This window comes from Tinamus guttatus, unplaced genomic scaffold (assembly GCF_059628265.1).
Source record: "Tinamus guttatus ecotype Peru unplaced genomic scaffold, ASM5962826v1 Tinamus_guttatus_pri_ptg000753l, whole genome shotgun sequence".
NCBI classification, from domain to species: Eukaryota; Metazoa; Chordata; class Aves; order Tinamiformes; family Tinamidae; genus Tinamus; species Tinamus guttatus.
Window position 1 is genome coordinate 456,306 of NW_028289287.1, and position 21,476 is coordinate 477,781.

The 21,476-nt window shown below is 38.5% G+C and overlaps 1 protein-coding gene across 1 annotated transcript in view; it reads left to right on the top strand.

Annotated features, from left to right (window-relative positions):
• The window catches only part of LOC104572029 (fatty acyl-CoA reductase 1), a 63,792-nt gene that overhangs the window by 16,461 nt on the left and 25,855 nt on the right, over positions 1-21,476 (top strand). The window contains exons 2-3 of the mRNA XM_010219167.2: positions 17,869-18,044; positions 20,789-20,968. Coding sequence (XP_010217469.1) covers positions 17,869-18,044; positions 20,789-20,968 — 356 coding nt within the window. The remainder of the gene's footprint in view (positions 1-17,868; positions 18,045-20,788; positions 20,969-21,476) is intronic.

The window sequence follows — 21,476 nt, forward strand, 5'->3', positions numbered from 1 at the left end:
GCAGGGCCACAAGGATTATCAGGGGCCTGGAACATCTGCCCTACGAGGAGAGGCTGAGGGAGCTGGGCCTGTTCAGCCTGGAGAAGAGAAGGCTGAGAGCGGATCTAATCAGTGTATATAAGTACCTCAAGGGAGGGAGTGCAGAGGATGGTGCTGGTCTCTTTTCAGTGGTGTCCACTGATAGGACTAGAGGAAATCGCCGGAAACTGAAGCACCAAAAGTTCCACAGGAACTTAAGGAAAAATTTCTTAACAGTGAGGGTGACAGAGCACTGGAACAGGCTGCCCAGAGAGGTTGTGGAGTCTCCTTCTCTGGAGATCTTCAAAACCCGCTTGGACGCAGTCCTGTGCCACGTGCTCTAGGTGACCCTGCGTATGCAGGGGGTCCCTTCCAACCCTAAGCATTCTATGATTCTATGAAACTATCTCATTTGTTCAACAGAAGAATCTATTGAAGAAAAAAAAAGTATAAAAATTGTTGCAGTTATTTCAGGCATGTTCTGTAAAGCAATGCTTACTGTGATGAATCTGATCAAATACATATCTAGTAAGAGCAGGTCCAGAAGCTGCCAACTCACATTTAGAAGCAAAATCCTTTATAATGTACCCCTCTGATGCCTTTTCTCCCTCTCGATTTTCACATCAGGCAGCTGACGCTTCAAAGGTTATCATTTAATTGCACACTATGAAGGAGAAGGTGTTGCCCTCAGGTTGTTATCTTATCAGAGGAGTGTATTTACTGTCAGTCCTGCAAGATACATCATGTACTCTTGAATGCCTAACCTTTTAACAAACAATTAACTCTTTGTTCTCCTCTTCTCCTTCTCTCAGGCGAAGGCTTTTCAATGTGTCTTCCTTCCTTATATGTGGGCAACCACGTCAGAAATTTATTTCTCAGCTTACACTTTGTCCTTCTCTATCAATTTTTATTCTGACTTCCAGCTTTGTTTTTGCTCTGCCTAAACTCCATGAGGTGGTTACATCCTGCGTCTCTGTATTTCATTACAGTGTGTTATCACACATTTTTCAGAAAACAGCAAGATTCGAACTATCCTGATAATCTCAATAAAGCAATCAGCTAAAGCTTAAGAATATTTGTATTTTCCAATGGAGCTGCAACATGAAACCCCGCATGTGTCAAAATCTGTTATCTCATTCATTCAGAGCAATGATCACATAAGGTTCCTTCCAACCCTATTGTGAATGGTAAAAGAATTATTATTATTTTTAAAAGAGTACAAGGGCCACAGCCTACCAACTGTAGGATCCTGTGTCACTGATCTGAATGTCACATCATTAGTCTGTGAGTCCTTAGCTGTTCTGGGGAAATAACTAGAAATTCTAAAATTCATTGTCACAGAAAGGAAGGCAGCAAAACAGCAGGTCCAATACACAACGAACGTGCACTACAGTGAAAGTAATCATGCAGCCCATGATTAGTAACAGGTGTTAGTAACAGGAGTCACTAACATGAATAAAGTTATGTGTTACCAGCAAAACGACATCAGTGACTCACTGCTGTGCTAACTTCACTTTGGGGCATAGAACAGCTATTTTACTTTGCTCATGTCTTTCTGGAAGTGGCTTATGTTACAGTGTGAAATTACAGCTATAAAGATACAGATCTGTTTCTAAACTGCTTGATGTAGCTGGTACTCAATTTTCATATCAGGAAGCTGACATGTTTCAAAGGTTATCATTTTATTTGGAACCTTGAAAGAGAAGGTGTTGCCCTCAGGTTGTTATCTTATCAAAGGGGTGTATTTAGTGTCAATTTGTTGTAAAAAATTAACTGCAAATAAACGTCAGTAAAATTGGTTTGTGAACTTGTCCTCATGCTGTGACACACACTGCAAATATAATCACATTTCTGAATAAAAGGCACGTCTCATGGAAAACTGAAATACATGAAATAAATGATCCCAGATGTGTTCACTTTAATAGCAACTGTGCAAATTTTGCATCATACTTTCAGTAAAATGACAGCTTCTTTTTTTCTCTAGAAATTTCTTTATTGAGTAGGATAAGATGATTATACTGCTCTTCTATTTGACAGTTTTCCATACAGTTGTAATATTTGCATTGAGTTCACTTCAGGAAAGAAAGCCAAACATTCCTGTTTGGGTGAAGCTGGAAAATGTTCACCTGTACTCCATGTGATCTGAATTGGATTATTCTAAGTGCATTCATATTAAGAAGGAATTAGAGCTTAGCTTAGCTAGATGTTACAGTTTATCAGACTCTCCATTTTTAATTATGCTACTATACCACTTTTGTTGAAATATGATAGATTAGTCCTCAAGCCCAGGAAGGTTGCTTGGAAGTCCTGTGCGAACACGGACAAATCAGGTTTTAAGCACTGCAAGTGACAGCTTTAGGATATGAGCTAAAAGAGAGGTGGTTTCTAGGTAACACTACAGTGAAGAAAAGCTTTGAGAATTTGTTGTTACTAATGGAGTAATGTCTGTTTGTGTCTGTTGGTAGCTTGAAACAGTGCATCCCAATGCACTGTTAACTCATCCACTCCATGACTTGGAATGAAGGGAAGGATATCTCATCTTTTTCGTGGAAAGATTACAGGAAGCCTTAGTTTTATCAGCTTTTTATGACGCTCTTTAGCTGTTCAGAAAGGACAACTACAGAGGACTAGATGAAGTCTGAGATTTTCTGTTCTCAGAAGACCCCAGTCTGGTGGTTAAAGGCAAGGAAAAGGTGGTATAAAGGGCAGGGTTTGCCTACAGGAAACCAGTGACTCCCTCAAGTTTTTGTACCTTAGGTCACATTGGCCCGCCATTTGTGTGACAGAGTGACTTTGTGCCTTCCCAGCACCATTACACACCTGCTGCAGAGGAAATGGGTAATAAAATACACCAAACAAAGCAATAACAGACACTGTAATGGACTAGTATCCTGGAATGAATAAGCAGTAACTATCTGCAAGCTGCTGTGCTGAGAGCAGGGCTCAGCATAGATGCTGTCAGAATAGACACAGGATGAACCCGGCTGTCTGGGACTGAAGGAGAGCAGCTGGACAATGAGTAAATTTCCCTTTTCCCTGTCCTGTACAGATAGAGCTGGGTGAGGAAGCAGTTGGAACGGTTGTTCTGTGAAGTGATCCCACCTCATATCCCAAGCCACCTTCCTTCAAGTGCTGTTTCTGCTGTCCAAGTTAAAACAAGGTGTTAAATCTATGATCACCCCCTACATGAAATAAAGTGCAGATATCAGTTAACTCCAAGCATCCCATCTAAGATTGACAACAGACGGAGAAATGGGATGTACCTTGCCAAGCTGGGCACACGTATCTGACCGCTGGTGGGCCAGGCTGGAAAGGAGGGCTTTAAATTAGGCAAGATGGAAAAAAAATGGAATGAAGAGAAAAACATAAAGATAACAGAGGATATGTGCCTTTTTCCTGCATCTTGTTTTCAAATGTTTGAGTCCCTTGTTCCTAGCTTAATTGGTAGACTGGAAAAAACAGATTCAACTTGCATGCATTTTCTTTCTTCTTCTTACAGTCAAGTACCACAGTTGTTTATAAGGTCTTCCTTTGTAAATTGGAGATCTGGAAAGAGCAATCCGCCCAGCCTGCTCAGAGGCTCACAGACATCCAACACTATTTGCTTAAAGGGCTTCTCTCAAGTTTGCATTATTGCACTTCAGCAGTTTCTTCACCCTTTCTTCTCCAGAGGAACCTCTGGTCTCCTTGTAGTCAGACAAGGTTAAATGCACAGTTAAAAAGTAAGCATTGACAAAAAGAATACATTTTACGAGTCTATTCACCCCAGTGTATCTTCATTCTTTTAAGCATGATTTCTCATGCTCCAGTTATAATAAGCTAATATCTGTAAACCTAAAATGCTGTTGCTTGTTTGTTTGTTTTTAACAGAGATTTTGTTTTCAGTCCGTGCATAGTTCTAGTGTTAATGTAGTATTTAGATTGCTGTCCTCAGGGAAGAACTGTTAAGAAATGTGTTCAGCCTCTTGCAGTATTGAACTGGAATTTAAGATAGCCAAGTTATTTTCCAAGTTCTTCCACTGATCTGTTACATGACCTTGGTGTCTTCCTCCTCTGAAAAATGATATGGACTTCCTTGATAGAGAGCTTCAAGATCTACTGAAGAAAAATACTTTGTAATAATTAGGTATTAATGGAATATTTAATCAAATAATTTGCAATCGAAAAGACATGTCTGGAAACTTTCAGTCCGTCTGTCCTTTCAGCCTCAACTCTATTCTGCAAGGTTCCAAGGCGATTTAAGCAGTATCAGTTTCCAGCTACTTATACAACTTGGAGATGGCCCTCTGTAAACCTGCTATGTGCCTATGAGTTCCTTGGAGTGCTATCTAAGAAAGCAATCAGTTTTATATACTTGACAACAGCTCACTGATTCACCAATAGATGTTCACATCCCTGACAGTCAAGCGAAGCAACAGAAAATGAAAACAGAGCGTCTGAAAGACATCTGTCCCCCCTGAAAAAGAAAATAAGGCAGTGCCTTGTTTCCCAGTGTCTAGAAAAACAGGCATTCGGTAAAAGTGAAAATGGGCAAGTTCAGCACTGAAAAGGGAGAGAGTAGTTTACTAAAGTATAATTAATAATTAAAAATTAAATTTAATTAAAGTATAATTAAATAGTTAATCTTAAATTAATTGCATATGCTTTTACTGAGGTGATGAAATGAGGCTTCAAATCATACTAAATATTTGTATGCATCAAATACTATTATGATTTAAAAATATAGGCAATATAATATCATCAGCTTAAATACTTGAAACAGTCCCTTCCTTCTATAAACATGTATGAGAGTTATTGGGAAGTGCTGATTCCCTTCCTGCCTGATACAAAGTTCTTATATCTTTCTCTGAAACTTCCCTTGTAGCTGTTGTCAGACAGGAGTGAGAACAAATAGACCTCAGGTCTGATCATGCATGGTAGTTCCTGTGCGCCTGGCTAATTTCTCTGGTTACGCCTTGCTTTGTACTTCTGTCCTCTGGCAGACACTGCATTTAGCATACTCACCACTCCGTTTTCCTTCTTTTCATTAATTTTTGTCCTAGCGGCAATGTTAGATGAAGTTCAACTCAAAAGGCAGAGTCAAGCCCGTATATTGGCATCATGCCAGGACTCCTGAGCCGTAATGCTGAAAATAAAAAATGCCAGAAAATATCATTTCTATTTTAGAAACTTCAACATTCAACAGAATCTTTAAAGCCAGGCGCACTGCGGCAAGTGTTTGTTTTACCAGGTCACTTTTAGAAAATAAATGAAAATATTGGTAAAAAGCAAGACAAATGCTATTTGTTGTAAAATCAGCTACTGGCTTTCTTACTCTTTGCCCGTTTGTTTTCTTTTGTAGGCATAGCATGCATTTATGCACTCAGCTCTCCTCTGCAATTTGTCTTCTTCCTCGAAAAACATAAATGAAGGTGACAGCTACCCAGGATGCACTTGGTCCTGTATTTGGTGAAGCATGAAAAAGTAGTACAGGTTGCATTTTAGCATCTATAGTCTGTGGTCTACAGTTCAGATGAGATCTCCAGTACAAGACTCGCTGCTTTAATATTGTTATTTATTGTTTGGCAGATGTAACAGGTTTGATGGAAGATGGTACCTTTGTAATACATATATCAGACCTTTCAGTTTAATTAAACTCTTTCAGACACTGATTTAGGCAAGCTAGGTGGGAGGAGTCTGAGTCAGAAAGATTATGTGACTTTCTTCTGATCACAGAAAGGTCAGAGGATGGAATTTGAGGAGCATCACCACTTGCACATAATGGTGATCAAAAAAATTAGGACCATGACTATGAACAGGGAAGGACAGGTCGCACAGAATCATTGCTTTCTCTGTATTCCCACTTCTTGTGCTGGTCTTGAGTGCTCAGTATTGTATAAAGGGAGTGAGAATAAACAATGAGTCTGGAATCTGAATCTGTTAGTCTCTGGACCAGCTGTCCTTTCTAATGAAAGTATGAGTAACATAGTGTGGAGAAACCCTCTATATAAACCCTCTACATGGACTTTCATGTATAAAATAACTTCTATATACGTGGCATCAGTGGGTCTGTTCTCACTTACACTGATAAACCATTGACACAGACTATGTGATCATAGGTATGAAAAATAAGAAAAAAAAAGTTTCCAGTCTCAAATGACTGACAAAGAGGATTTCGGTGTATTTCCTCATTTGTTGCTCATGATGATACCATAATGGCTTTCATCTTCTTTTCTAGGATTAAGTTGTGACTCTTGAAGGGTAGGGCTGACAGGTTGACTTATCCTCTGAAGACTTATCCTCTGAGTAATAGGTATTGCATATAAACATTTTAGAATACTTATGAACAAAGACGAGAACTTCTGTGTTTTCTCTTTGGGAACTTAGCTAGGTACAGGCATTTCTTTCCTAGTAGCAGGAATTCAATGTAGGCGTAATTCTGCTGTGGTGTGTAGGCAGGGACTTCTGGGGAACAGAGGGTTCTGGGTGAGAAGACTCCAGTGAGGAATACCAACTCTCAGAAAAGAATAAATGTACCAAGTTAATTTGCTGAGGAATAGGAATATGAATATGAAAGACAACCGTATTATAAACATAAAAATGAGCTATGAGGAAAAGCTGCCTATTATATACTTGGCAGTGGTATTGCTTTCTAGTGAAAACAGAAACTGCTTTTTAATAGATCTGCTATGAGAAGACTTCTGTGAGCAGTTTCTAACGCATAATAAAATATAATAATATATATATTATTATATATATTATATATATATATAAATAAGTGCTTATGTATTTATCACAGAGCACAGGAGGGCATAAAATAAAGCACCAAACAAAAATCTAAAAATTAGGAATTTTTTCATCTACACATTTGCTTCTGCCGACTTAGATGTGGCATAGGAAACTATGTCACATCAGACAACTGATAAAGGTCAATGTAAGTCTGTTTCTTTTTATGAAACACTTTGAAAGGTCTAGAGAAAAAAACACGGTGGTAAATCATTCCTGGGTTGGCCAGCTGTACCTTTGAGCCATTGGTAGCAACTCAGCAATAGTTGCTCTTCCTGAAGTATCTCCCACGATCAACAGTCCCAGACTATTCACTAGGTGCCAGACCTGTTATATGGATGCTCAACTACGAAAGGATTTGAAACAGCAGAATACCAGTGTTACCTGTCTACCCTGGATCTATCCTGCTGTAGAGCAGTGGACACTTCAAAGGATCTACAGTCATTTCCAATCTGTGAGCCAGAACTATAAGTGCCGCTCTCTACAGTTTCTCAAAAGAATGAGATTTGCAAACAGAAGGATTTCCAAATATGTCTTATAGACTCACCAATATGCACACAGCTCAAATGGACAAGTTCTTCAGTTAAACTTATTTCAACCCACTAGTGTTAATAAAAATATTCCTATTCCTTATGGCTCATGGATTCATTATCAGTTCAGTTAATGCCTATCATGACCAATATTGAAAGGGCAGTGATTTCAGTCATCATTTTTCTAAGAGGATTATGAATTATGTCTTTTGCCATGAAAGACATTTTTCACCGCAAAAGGAGTACTCCATAATGAGGGTAATTTATTTTGAGTAAGCTCTCTAGAGCTCCTTATCGGCCTTTTGATAAGACAAACTTGCAGATATGTATGTTTTATTTCTGAGGTGTTTAACAAGTCCATCAGCTGGGAATTAGGTAAATGTCATCTCCACTTTACCAGTGGGGAAAAGAGAAATGATTAAATATTTCTTACTCATTGTATTTTTCCAGGATTAATTTGATTACTCTATTGACCAGAATGCTATTCTAGTTCTGTTAGCCCTACAGAACCAGCACAGTTCAGCGAATTTTTAAACTTAGAGCTGGCTATAGTTTGGTAGGAAATTCTTAATCATCAAATAAGCCAGTTTTCCAAAAAAATTCTTCTACTGGTCAAACACTTTGAAGCAGTCAAAGCAGAGCTTCACTAGTATTTAGTACAAACAGTACTAAGCAGTCTGGAACTTCATTCTACCTTCATTCACTGCTTTTTCTGTGGTTGCATTATATGATTCATGGCATTGCATTGGATAATTTTTCTTTGTGCCAGTTCTTTTTCTTTTGGATATGGTGAATATTTTTGAATATGCTGAATATGGGCTACAGAAACTCGATAACTTCTCCATATTGCCATCTAGTCAGAGAGCACCTGCCAGAGATAATGACATTTAAGAAGGGTGAACAGTGTCCCAACTGTCATTTAATTTACAAATAAAGTTCCCTCATTTTATGCAAAATTTTGCCACTCACAAGCACGGAAGAGCTCAAGGATACAACTAGTGGCAAAATCAAGAATTTACCTCACTTTCCAAGCTGGAAGCAACCATTTCTAGGTTGGATGAGCTTGTCATCAGTCTTCTAGTTTCTGTTGTTTAACCACTTCTCTTTTGTCGTTAAAATACAGACATCCATTTTCAAGATAAATGATTGCATATGTTTTGAACCATTCTTAGTTACAATAACAGCTTTTAGCTGCTGAGGAAAAAGATGCCCAAATGAAAGGCTCTGCAGTAATGTTTCAGAATAGGCATCTGGCCCTGGAAAAATATAGTCTAAACTGCTAACTTCTTTTCAGCAACACACAAGGAAATGCATATCTTGGTGAGAGGCTGTAACCCTAGATTCAAAGCTGATGTTCCTTAGAACATGGACTTTAATCTTGGGCAATCTCCTTCTATGAAGACAAACAGGGTGTTGTCCTCCATACCTTATGTGAGATAGATGTCAGTAGTCATTATTCATTAATTGCTATTCCTCTTAGTTCTGAGGCTTATCGACAGATAGTATTATATAATTTGAGCCTCCTAAGGATATGCATTCTGGCAGGAGGGAGGGAAAGAAACTGAACATTTCATACAGTCCTCCTTTTCAGTGTAAAAAGGAAGATATTTTGCTTTAGTAAGTTTTTATTGTCTCTGGGTTAAAATTGCAACACTCTGCTGACTAATGAGTTGTTTAAGTGAAGGGGAGTTATAGCTGTTCTTGGATGCTAAAACTGAAAACATTAGATTTGAAAAAGATCAACCACCATAAAATGTTCAAAATAAGGACAATTGCATGGAGTAATATTTCCCTCCCAATCCCTGTTGAGTTAAAAATATTTTTTCTGGGAAAATGTGTCTAATAACAGCATATCCCTAAAGTTACAGCAATCCAATTATGTAAGACTTCTCCGTCTTACATACTGCTCACATACTGGTGGAAAAAAATGCTAGAGAAAGGGAATTAGGGAATGTGCACCGCAAAGAACATTTTCTGCAATCGTATCATAGCAGTATTTCCACTTTCTTGCTTTAGGACTCTGTGAAGCTGTTCAGTGTATCACAGGTCTGATATACTGGTAGGTTTGTCCCTTTGCTGTTTAAATGTGAAAAAAGAGAAACATTTTGCTCAGAGCAGAGAAAGTCACTAAATACAGGGAATACGTTTTCTTACTCTGTCGAAAGTGTTTTGGAGCCTGTAGATTACCAGTGATGGTAAAAACAAGCTTACAATGGTCCGAAACATTCTTCAACTTTTATTTTTTTTATTATTTGTTTTCTTGAGAGATGCTAAAGTAAGGCCTAAAAAATTGAACGTGGGTTCAGGGCACTTAGTATGGCTTTCCTGATCCTCTTTAAAATGCAAATGTGCTTTCTTTGTTAAAATATCTGAAGTATTTTATAAAAATAAGAGAGAGAGGGAGAGAGAGAGAGAGAAGATAATCCTATTGTATCTACCTGTCTGCAGACAAAACTCATTCTCATACTTTGCTACACTAAACATGAGAAATTTCGTGCAAGGTCTGAAAAATCAGTTGACTTGTCTCTTAAAATGCTGCCAAAATGCTCTAGTTACAGGTATAGGCACTATGGCAAGATAGGGAAGAAATTTTTCGCATTGTGTAACTGACCGAGCCATCTGCGGTTAAAAGGCTGGTTTTTGTACCAGGAAGCAAGCAGCATCTGCTCGTGGTGAGTGTTACTGAAAAGTGTACTGAAAATTGTTACTATTACACGCTTACATTAGTCGGCCCTTCTAACAACAGCTATCTTTATTTTGAAGCAAACCTGTACCTCCTGTTTTGTGAGACACAGATGAGTGGAAAGGGGAGTGTGCATGCCAAAAATCTGGTGTGAATTTGCCTTTACACCAGGGTAATATGATACAGTTCAGTGGAACTGATTCTATTTTTGTTTTATACCCATGCAAGGAAGAGGTAAAATGTGAGAATGTTTAGTAATAGCATCAGTTGATTCAATCATTGTCAAAAGAGGTCTAAAATGCAGAAAGCAGCCTATATTTTGTATAACATGCAAAGAGCTTAGAGTCAGAGAGAAGCTCTGAGCTGTAAATCTTTCCATCAAGTTTTCATGTAGGATTCTGCGAATATTTCTGAGGTGTTTCTGTGGATTCTTCTGAGAGTTTTCCAAAATCTGGAGCATTAATTACAGTGGATCTCTGGTAACAACTGTATTTGGAGAGCCACTCTTCAATGTAAGTAGCTGGGCTCTATTTTGACAGATGGTTCTATCTTCTTAAAGAAGTTTTAAATTCCCTAAGCCGAAGGTTTCTTGGATGGCAATCAAGGATTACTAGTAACTCTATACTGCCTTGCTTGTTTAGAATAGTGACACTACCAAAAATTGGTTTATAGTGGTTAAGTCATCTTTTAGATTCTTTGCCAAGACTCTCTTCTTCACTAGACTTCATCTCTTTTTCATGAGTTTCTATTTGACTCATAACCAGCATTGCCTTCTGATCATCACCCAATAATTTTCCAGGTTACTTAGAGTGTGTGCCGCACATAACCGTATTATAAAAACACAAAATGTGATTCTCATTCAGTTGACTCCGTGGAAGGGAAGGATGAACTGAGGCAGATATTTGACAGGTACATGGATTTAGTGCTTTTTTTAAAGAACTGATTAAAAAAATATATTGAAATTATTGCTATGAGGAACACAACATAAAAATATATGTGAAATAGGTAAGAAGGCCGAAATATTCCTGCCAGACTTGATTACAGAAGCAACAAACTGAAATTCAACAAGCTGAATATACAGATGTTCAGGCTAATGATCCCTTGAGATTTAGATTTAGGGAAGCAGCTCTGCCTACTGCAACTTAAAGATGATAGAGATTGAGCTGTTTTGATCAGCTTGTTTAAGAAGCTGGTCTCCATGCAACGTCTCCAGGCAATAGCAGTGCCACTGTTTTTCATTTAGCATGTGGGGGATGCTACCTGCACCTTCACCACAACAAAGCAACATAATGGAATTGCAAAACTGCCCTCGGTTAATGCAAAAGTTCTATGTTTAAATGATTGGGTTGTTTGGCAAAATCTCCTCCAAAACACTGTGGCCACCTGTTGGCTACCTGTTGAGAAAAGCCCCTGGCCCAAGCTGACTCCAAAACATTCCCAAAATCTTGTTCATTTTTCTGATAGCTGGTTCAGGCCGAAATTGTGCTGAGCCCATTATAATAGTGAAATAGTACAGATGTTCATCTTGATTGAAGTAGTTCATCTTGATTCAGAATATAACCTGGCACTGCTTAATCTACAGGTATAGTTATGAGTATAGAAATCATTACCCCTTTCAAGTGGTGGTAATTCATCACAAGGCTCTTACTATTGCCTGACTGCCAGTTCCTCATGACCCAAAATCTTCCAGCATATTCACTGATGAATTTGCACATTTTCCAGATTTTCAGCTCTCTAGGTTTGAGTGTCATCTCACCACAATGTTTGTAACAATCTCTTTGTCGCATTATTTGATGCATTTGTCTGGATTGTTCAGCTTCTGTTCAGTGTGGTATTGTAGGATTTTTTCTTCCTTCCAATCTTCATCAAGTTTAACATTGGTGCTCACATTAACTGTGATCATCTCCATGAGTGCATTCTTTCCTTTATGAATCAGAAAGAAGAAAAGATGAAGTCAGAGTCTTAAAAAGTATATATGGAACTGCCTGATGCCCACCCTATTTTGTCTCAATTGCTGCAGTCGTCTCTTTAGAAGAGCTCTTTGAAAGGGCACCAGGTACGAAGAATGTCTGAAGTCTTTTCTGGATGTGTTTGCAGGGGTAGTATGACCCAAATGCATCCATAGAGTTGCTCTTAAAACAAAATTGTGGATTGCCTACCAGTATTGCATATTAGTACAGCTCATGTACAGCTCAGTGAGCTTTCATCAGTGTTCAGTCTTCTCTGCAAAGTGCCACTATGATTTAATGTATGGTCTAACGTATGGCAATACTCATGGGCAGAGCACTGAGACATCTGTGGGGCTTAGCCAGTTTTAGCCTCCTGAGGACATGATCATTGTATAAACAAGGACTGCTATGCAATGCCATCGTAGTGTTTTGTTGTGTTTGAACTGGGTCAGCTGTTTTGCAGCTCGCTGAGGAGGTCATCATGTTAAATTTAGTCTGAGGTGGCTGCTTCTTTTTATATCATTCAGTCCTCTGAAAATTCCCTGCTATTAGTGATTTCTTTGCAGCAAGGACTGCATGTCACTCATTTGCAGGGCTGTGCTGTGTCTTCTTTCCTTCCCTGTGATCTAATCTGGTGAGAAAAAACTGTATTTGTGAATAGCCGGGGCTGTCCTGTGCCTGTGCTAAAGGGAGAGAGACACTCCCTATTAATGCTCAGTATACAAGGGAGTCTGAAATCATTCTTTGAAGCTGCTGCCTGCATGTGACACCCCCTTCCTAAAAAAAACCCTTGCTCCGCCAAATTGCACGACTATACACCTAGTTCTTATATTTTCAGAGGGAAAAACCTGAGTTCAAACCAGTGATATTTAACATGCCTCTTAATATAATTACAAATTAGAATGCATTAGAGATTGCTCTCTCTAGCTGCTATTTTTAAGTCTTTCTATCTCCCCAGACTCCTCAAAAAGCAATCTGATTTTTTTAAGCACTTAAAAATTAGAAGTCTTGATTATTTCTTTACATGTCTGTGAGAGTCAGACATCTGTGTTTGCCACAGCCTTTGCTTCTGGATATTCAGCCTTTGGGGACTCAGGCTGTTTCTCTGTGCCCAATAAATGTCCAGTAGTGAAGCTTCAAATAATTGTTATTAAGGCAATGAGCATGGGAGATTCAGATCCTATGTCTGGATAACTATATTTATAACTTCTATGTGGCAGCAGTTGAGGAAGCGGAAATGGATGGTCATAGCCAGCTGTTCCTGGCTTCCTTTGGCAATTAACTGCCCTCTTAGCTTTATACTATTTCACACTGGGACATAGCTTTGGAGGAGAGTTGAGAAAGTAAATAGTTCTGGAAAATGAATTAGAAGAAATGTGATAAACTGTTTCTGCAGGAAGTTTCAAGTGTTATCCTTGCACCCTTCCTTGCACTTGAATTCATCCCTTATTTTAAATGTCCAGCCTACCATCAAATTGTGATAGCAATACATTTCTGATTATCATACAGGAGCACAACATTGGCTGCTGGTGAATGTAATAAGGCTCCATATTCTTTCCATGACTTGCCCACTCACCTGTATCATGGCACTGTAGATCACAGAAAAGCTATTTCATGTCTGTCAGGCCCTTAAATACTCATGTATACAATGCCTGTGTCTGAAAGAGCTCCTTTTTGTGTTCCAGAGTAATCCACATATAACTGAAAATTCCTGAAAAATAATTTTTTTTAAAAAAAAAAGCAGGAGACTTTGTCAACAGCCAAATTTCAAGGAAATTGGCCGTTTAAGACTGTGGTCCTAAACAGCTGGCTATACATATTAGCCTTATCTGACCTAGATTGAAATTTATTGCCTGTGATCTCTGTTTCTGTTGTCATTATCTTCAAATAATCAGCTGTTTTGTTTACTAGATGTTTGTCATGAGTACTTAATTTCCACTGCATTAGTTTTGCTCAAGAGAAAGCAATAATGCTGGATTGAAGCAGAAGGCATTTGTTTCTTATAATGAGGGACACTCTGGTACATGCTTTCTATCTGATTAGATGAATTATGTTTTATTTTTCTTGAGAAGAACCGTACTTAAACGCAATTTTCTGAGGAGGAAATGAGGCAGAGAGTTCACAAGGGAAAAAGGGACTGACTATCCTGATTAACATTGCCAACATTGCCTGAGCTGTAGTTTCACACATTTCTTGGCTGAGCAATTCTGATGTTTATCGATGGAAGTGTACCAGTCTAAAAATTAATTGCAGAATAATTACTTTAGGCCAAGAAGCTGTCCAGTTACTTTATAGATATGCTACAATGCCAATTCTAAAAGTGATTGTGTACCTTCCTTTCTTCAAGACTTTGTTGGACAGATTGGAGGAATGTATTTGACAAGCTCTTTTGTCAGAAATAAATTGCAGGATTCAGGCTGGCTTTTACAGAGCTATTTTCATTATTTCAGTACTTCCGGAAGTTTACACTTCTGTTAGTCACGTTGGTTAGTTGTGCGTTTATAATACTGCTGTTGAAATCATGGAGGAAGACATCAGCAAGTTATTCTACTATAGACTGTTCCCTTGCATTTATACACCAGTGCTTTGTTCAGAACAGGCAACTTGAAGTGGTTTCCTTCTGAAATTATTCCACACACCAATGGACCTTCTTGTCTGTAAAAGGATTGCTGCTGTCATGTTTAACAACTTGGCCTATATTAAACCTGTAATAAATTGCATGTATTTCCTTTGCAGAACCAATTCCATCTTACATCCCCTTGAACTATGCTAGACAATCCCATCCATTTCTTTTTGTTAAGCCTCTGAAAGGATGGCAGAATTTTGTTATCGTTGCTTTAGCTGAACTGTCACAATCACTTCTTCGTATATGAGATACTTTGGCCTTTTGTTGCAGTTTGTGGGAACTCTACATTTTTTCCTTTATAAGTGTTCTCGTACAGTAATGCCTTGAAATATGCATATTGCAGTAAAAGTTAACGTCTTCTGCTAATCTTCTTAGAAAAGCCTAATATTCCAGCATGTATTAAACAGACCCATTGTACATCTGTCAGAATAGTCCATTTTATATTGGTCTTGCAAAAAAGTATTGCTAACTCTTAGTTAAAGATAGTACAATTTGAAAGGCTGAACTGATTGCTCTTGTTGCTCCGCAACAGAAGGTTGCCTTTCCAGGCTACACTCAAAAAGTTTCCTGTTTTCTGGGTCAGGCACTAAACTGTTTGGCCCTGATCCAGTAAAGTGAGTAAGCACAAACTTAGCTTTAAATAGACTCACTGAAAATAGCTATCAGTACCAACAGGAGTTACAGGGACATTCAGAGGGACAGCAGTGTTTTCTCGGGCATTCAGCTAAGGTCTTCCAGACCTGCTGTATGAGCTGTTTTGCTGGAGCCAGATAGATCACTTTCGGCAGTGATTTACAGACTCTGTTGATAACATCATTAAGAGTGGTAGTTGGTCTTCCCCATCACTTACATTGCTCTGCCAGTGCATTTTTATTCAGCACTTCTCATGAGAGCACATAGCACAAGCAAGAGGTATGGTTAACATTACCAAGCACATACATAGGAGAACTGCTTTCTGTACCAGCCACATTTCTCAAGCATGTGCCATGCTGCATAGAGCCTGTTATAGTAATTTGGTCTTTTAATGCTGAAGACTGATATGTACAAAATGCTGCCCAAGCTTCTTTAAAAAGCAGTTATAAGATATTGCTCTTATCAAACTCAAGCAAATCCCTTTCAAAGTAGGCCATGTTTTAGACATTTGACTTTTCATCATTTTCATATAGCTTCACTGACAGTGTGGTCTGAGTAAGAAGTGAAGCCTTTGGCATTTTACATTGTTCAGTGATTTCTTTTTCTACTGTGCTGTTCCATAGACGTGTAATTTGCCATTTTGGGGACGTTTTTATATCTTTCTTGTATGTAAAAAATAATGACTGAAAGATTGATGGGCAGGAATCTCTCTGATCTGTTACATGCTTTTGGGCATGAAGAGAAAAAAGAGAATTGCAGATATCCTTTGGAGAGGGACATCAGAGTTTAAATGGGCAGGAGTGAACACAGATGCCTATCAATCAGACTCACTCAAACAAATATAACGTTCGCGGTAATTTTTAGAAGTGCTGTTTTCATTAGAATAACTGTTTTCTTAAGTGTTTGATGTTGTAATATGAAATCATAGAGATCAGACTATTATTGTAAATGGGAATCTTTTCCTTTATTACTCTATTCTCTTTCCCCTGTTCTAAAACAATGTATCACTTCTGGAATATTGCTGTCTTGGCCATTTTTTCTCATGGTTTCAGCAGTACATTTTTAGCTTGCCAGCCAATTTCTGTCCAATGAATCTATTCACTGTTGGAATCTGAAAAGTATAGCTGAAATAATCCTGAGGTCAATGTAAGTACTAGAAACTGAGTTCATACATTCCACTTGACTCAAATTATTTATCCATGATTAGCTTTCTGTGTCTATAAATCTATTCTCTGCTCTAGACTACCTTTCTCAAAAACTATACATGTAGTTAGGTACAACTGAATTAAATGAAATGACATTATCACCACGCCAAAAGAATTGATCTGCTTGAGGGTAGGGAGGATCTGCAGAGGGAACTGTACAGGCTGGATTTGTTGTATGGATGGACTGAGGTGAACTGTATGAGATTCAGCAAGGCCAAGTGCTGAGTCATGCACTTCTGTCACAACAACTCAGTGCTGGTGAGGCTGCACCTCAAACACTGTGTTCACTTTTAGGCTCCTGACTACAAGACAGACATTAAGGTGCTGGAGCATGGCCAAAGAAGGGCAGCGAAGCTGGTGAAAGGGCTGGAGCACAAGCTTTATGAGGAGCGGTTGAGGGAGCGGTTTAATCTGGAGAAGAGGAAGCTCAGGGAACATGTTATTGTTCTCTACAGAGGTTGTAATGAGGCTGGGTTGGTCTCCAAAATAACTACTCATAGTACAAGAGTCAAGAGGCTTGACTTGAAGAGGCTTCAAGTTGCACCAGGGGAGGTTCAGGTTAGATATTAGGAAAAATTTCTACATGGAGAGTGGTGAAGCACTGGAACAGGTTGCCCAAGGAATTGGTGGAGTCACTGCCTCTGGTACTGTTCAAGAAATGTGTGAATGAGGCACTCAGGGACATGGTTTAGCAGGCATGATGGTGACAGGTTTACGGTTGAACTTGATGATCTTTTCCAACCTTGATGATTCAATGATTCTGTGACAGTCATAGAAAACAGGATGGCAAGAGCAGTTGAGAGGGCAACTGTCCAGTCATGCAAAATTACAGGTGATGGTCAGCAATATTGCTAGTATTATGTGCCTGTGATTCATCATATTTTTGTCTCAAAGATGGTTACACATAGGACTCATCTTACATGTTGCTAAGAGAGACAATCAGCAAGTGGCAGCAAAGGAAGAAGCGCCACTTCTGTTCTCCTCCCCTAACCAAAAAAAAAAGTCTGATACTTCGCAATCTTTCCCACTCCATCCTCTGCCCTTTTCCTCTGCTCCTACCTTTGTGGTCCTGCAAGCAGCCAAGGACATATAAAAGAAGATGTAGGAGAAGTGTGGAGATACAGGAATTTTGTTGTCTGCCCTCACTCAGGGGGTGTTGAGAAGCCTCTGGTTCATTTTTTTGGCAGTGCATTACCTTATACTGCATTAAGACAATGCATTACTTTATATTAGATTTCTGTTCTGTTTCCTCTGCGAGGTTTTGCCATGGGAGGGAAAAAGCGGATTAAATATTTTATCATTTCACCTGTCTGTCCTCTCCAAAGGTACCAGTCATTCTCTTTCAAGATAATTTTGTTATCATGACTGCTGACAGTAGATTAGCAGTAGACAAGCTGCTAATCAGAGTGATGTTGGTAGCCTAATTCTGTACCTGATCTCTATTTATTTGTGCTTCAAGGTCTTTGACAGAGTACGAGAAGATTGCCCTAATTTTCACGAGAAGATTAAGCCTATTAATGCTGAACTCACTCAGCCCAAGCTGGCCATCAGCGCTGAAGATGAGGAGGAGCTCCTGACTCGGATCAATATTGTCTTCCACTGTGCTGCAACAGTTCGCTTTGATGAACCTCTGAAGTATGTTCCCCTTTCTCTGCTTCTTGCACTTGCTAAATATCATTCAATTCCTCACTAGACTGCACTTAGACAGTCTAGAATATGTTATTCAGAGCACCTCATGTATGACTGCAGTAACAGTTTGCCATTTCCAAATTCATCTTGATTGAATTTGCAGTGTAAGTGCTCTGAAAATACTATGCACATATGTACCTCAAAAGTGAAGTATCTTGGCAGAGATACATGGGAGCAGAAGTACTGCAGTCTTGGCTTGTAATGTACTAAGAGTAAAGCATGATCTAAAACTGGGATAGGAAAGAGTGTGCTTTAAGTCAAGAAGGAAATGCTTTGGCAGAACAAGCCAGAAACTGCTTGAAGTGGAGCTATGTTATGTCTGACTTTAAAGTTTGTCTTAATGGCCATTGACACTTCATGTAGTTGAAGCAAGAAATTAGATATTTTTTTAGGCAAATAGACTCTCACGGGTTTTAAAGCACCTAAGATTCAGTATCATTAACTGTTTAAGATATATGATCATTTTCTGAAGGAACTCCTTTGAGAAGTGCCTGTCCAGGCAGACTTTCTGCTAAGAAAGAATAGCAGAAATAAGCAACTTACTTAACCAAGACCAAATGTGTAAGCACTTTTATGCAAATGCTTAATATCTACAAGCCAAGGTGAATTATCTTGATTGCTAGATCTTGACAGTTTTTGAAAAACACACAATTAATAATTGCAAAGTTTATTTGACCCTGGGTAGGTTAAATAGTTATCTGCACCATAAACAATTGCTTCCTACAAGAACTAATTAGAGAACCCGTAAGAAGAGTACCAGCTCTTGATTTAATCAGGATTTGTATATGGACTGTGGACTTACATGTAGAATCTGTCTCAAGATACAAGCAAAACGTTGCAGTGCTTTAGTAACTACAAAAATTCCTAAATCAATATCGGAACAAGTATACTATAAAAGTATATTACAACAACTTCAAAGGGAAGCTACATTTAAAATAAGGAAAATTGCTAGAAGAAACAGTTTAAATTGTTATCTGCTTGCAGGCACATGGAGTCTGTTTGAACACTGGATACATGTTATCTATCAAAATCTCCCAAAAATCTATGAAAATCTTTGCAACAGCAAAAATTGAGTATGTTGAAACAGCAAAGTATAAGAACTAGTTAGATTAAATGTTCTACCCTTCAAAAGATTATTTGTTTTTGAAGGGTATAGTATATCATAAGAACAAAAATTCTAGCAAGTTAAATGTGAAAGCAGCTCAAAAATTTTGAGCAACATCTTGCTTAAGACACAAACACTACTTTTTTAAACACATTGGAAGTATAAAGCCTGCCACAGAGTCTGTAGAGTTGGTAGACAGGTGAGGTATAAAAACAGTGCTGTGAAGATACATGAAAAGCAGTAATAGAGGAACTAGATGAATTATTGGCGTCGGTGTGCAGTATGCTTAGAGAATTTTACAGATGGAACTCTTCATGGGGGGAGAAATCTAAGAAAATGCGTTACAATAGAATGTTAGTAGATGCAGTTTTTAATATAAATGCAAAAATGAAGAATAACAAATCAATAGGATCAGATGATATCTGATCCTGAAAATCTGAAGGAACTCAGAATGTTCTGAGTACAATTGTGTACATCCATCTCAGAAGGAACACAATGAAAAAGAGATGTTCACAAATCTTATATACTTTCACATGAGGGGAAGGTAAAATAGAAATACTCATCTTGCAAGAAGGACAAATGAGGAGGAAATAAAAATCTAAAAAATCAAAAAGCTATTCCTCAATTGAAGCATACTAAAAAAATGAAAGTCTCTCTCAGTTATCTAAACATGAAACATACTCTTATATTTTGTTTTCATTTTTTTGGACTAAATATAGTTTCTCTTCACATCATGAAATCTGCACTGCTCTAATTGTTTTCTTTAGTATACAGGGTACAAGATAGCATTTTTAATAATCTTGGGTATATTGTTGAAAGATTCTGCTTCTAGACTGAACAGATTGCATCTTCCTTAGCCTTTTTCCTTTGCAGAGAGGAAAGTGTCTTTTGTCCAATACAAAGCATTCAATGAAGTTTGAAGTTTCATTGAATTCATTCAATGAACCTCTCTTCATGAGCTCCATTGCAGATAATCCCTAGAACATTCCTAGCTATGCCGAGTGCTTCAAGGTTGACCTTGCTAACCAGGACTCGTTTTCTTCTCCTGCTTATCACTCTCCATTTCTTAGGAAAACTTAAACTTTCATCTCTATTGTAGCTCTTTTCGGTATGAATCTATATCCCTTTGCTGTCTTCTGAAACCACATGTCTCTGGTTTAGACCCTTAAGGTTTAGACCCCCCCTTCCTGGGGATTATAGGAACCGTAATGCCACAGTGATCAAGTGTGTTGGAAATATTTGTGTCAGGAGACGATGGCAAATACACCAGTAAGGGCATAGGGCATACTTCTAGATTTAGAGATTTTAGCAAAATGTTACCTCCAGTCCCTGGAGCTAAGGAGAAATATCCAAGATGCATTCTGTTGTCAAGAGAGTGGAACCAGTATCACTGCTCTGAAAATCACTTCTGCCTTTGCATTTCGTGGAGACTTTCCTCTTTGTTTTGACTCCTTCATTTTCCTTCCTTGCCTTTTCATTATTTTTAAGGAAGTTAAGGAATTTGTCAGGGGTTAGCTAACACTCAGCTTTTATATATATTCTTTCCACTTACATACTTTTTTTTTCTTTCTACTGCTCTCTTTAGACATGCCCTGCAGCTGAATGCAATGGGCACGCAGCGACTTCTAGAGCTGGCCCGGCAGATGCAGAAGCTTGAGGCATTCATCCACATCTCCACAGCCTATGCTAACTGTGTACGGAAACGCATAGATGAAGTCATCTACCCGCCCCCTGCTGAGCCCAAGAAGCTCTTCGATTTAGTAGAGTGAGTTGGAACAGGATAGCTTGTTCTGGCATAGGTTTTGCCTCATTTTGCAGACAACCTCTGGCTGAATTGTTCACATAATCTCTACAGTGTTGTTTCCTTTCATACTACTGTTATTGTTTTTTTGCCTTGTATGCACACACACACACACTAGCAAGAAATGCTGGCCATGATGAAAGGGAGACCATGAGAAGAGAGAGCTTTCATTCTAGGTCGTTCTGAGGTTTACTTCCCAGATAATTTCATGCAGTATGTCTGGCATATCTGGATTTTCTCTTGAAAGTAGCTTTACTGAAGTTTTCGAAAAGTTGAAGAAATAGAAACGCTTTTTTGGAGTCTTTTTGTCCGGAGTGCTGCTGAAAGTACATTCGGTAATCATTTGTTGATCTTGACAATATTTCTTCCAAACACAGAAGAATTATAAACATAAGTCATATATAACAACACTGCGATACCAGCTGCCACTATTTTTTTTCCACACACCAGTTCTATAACTGTGTAATTTTTT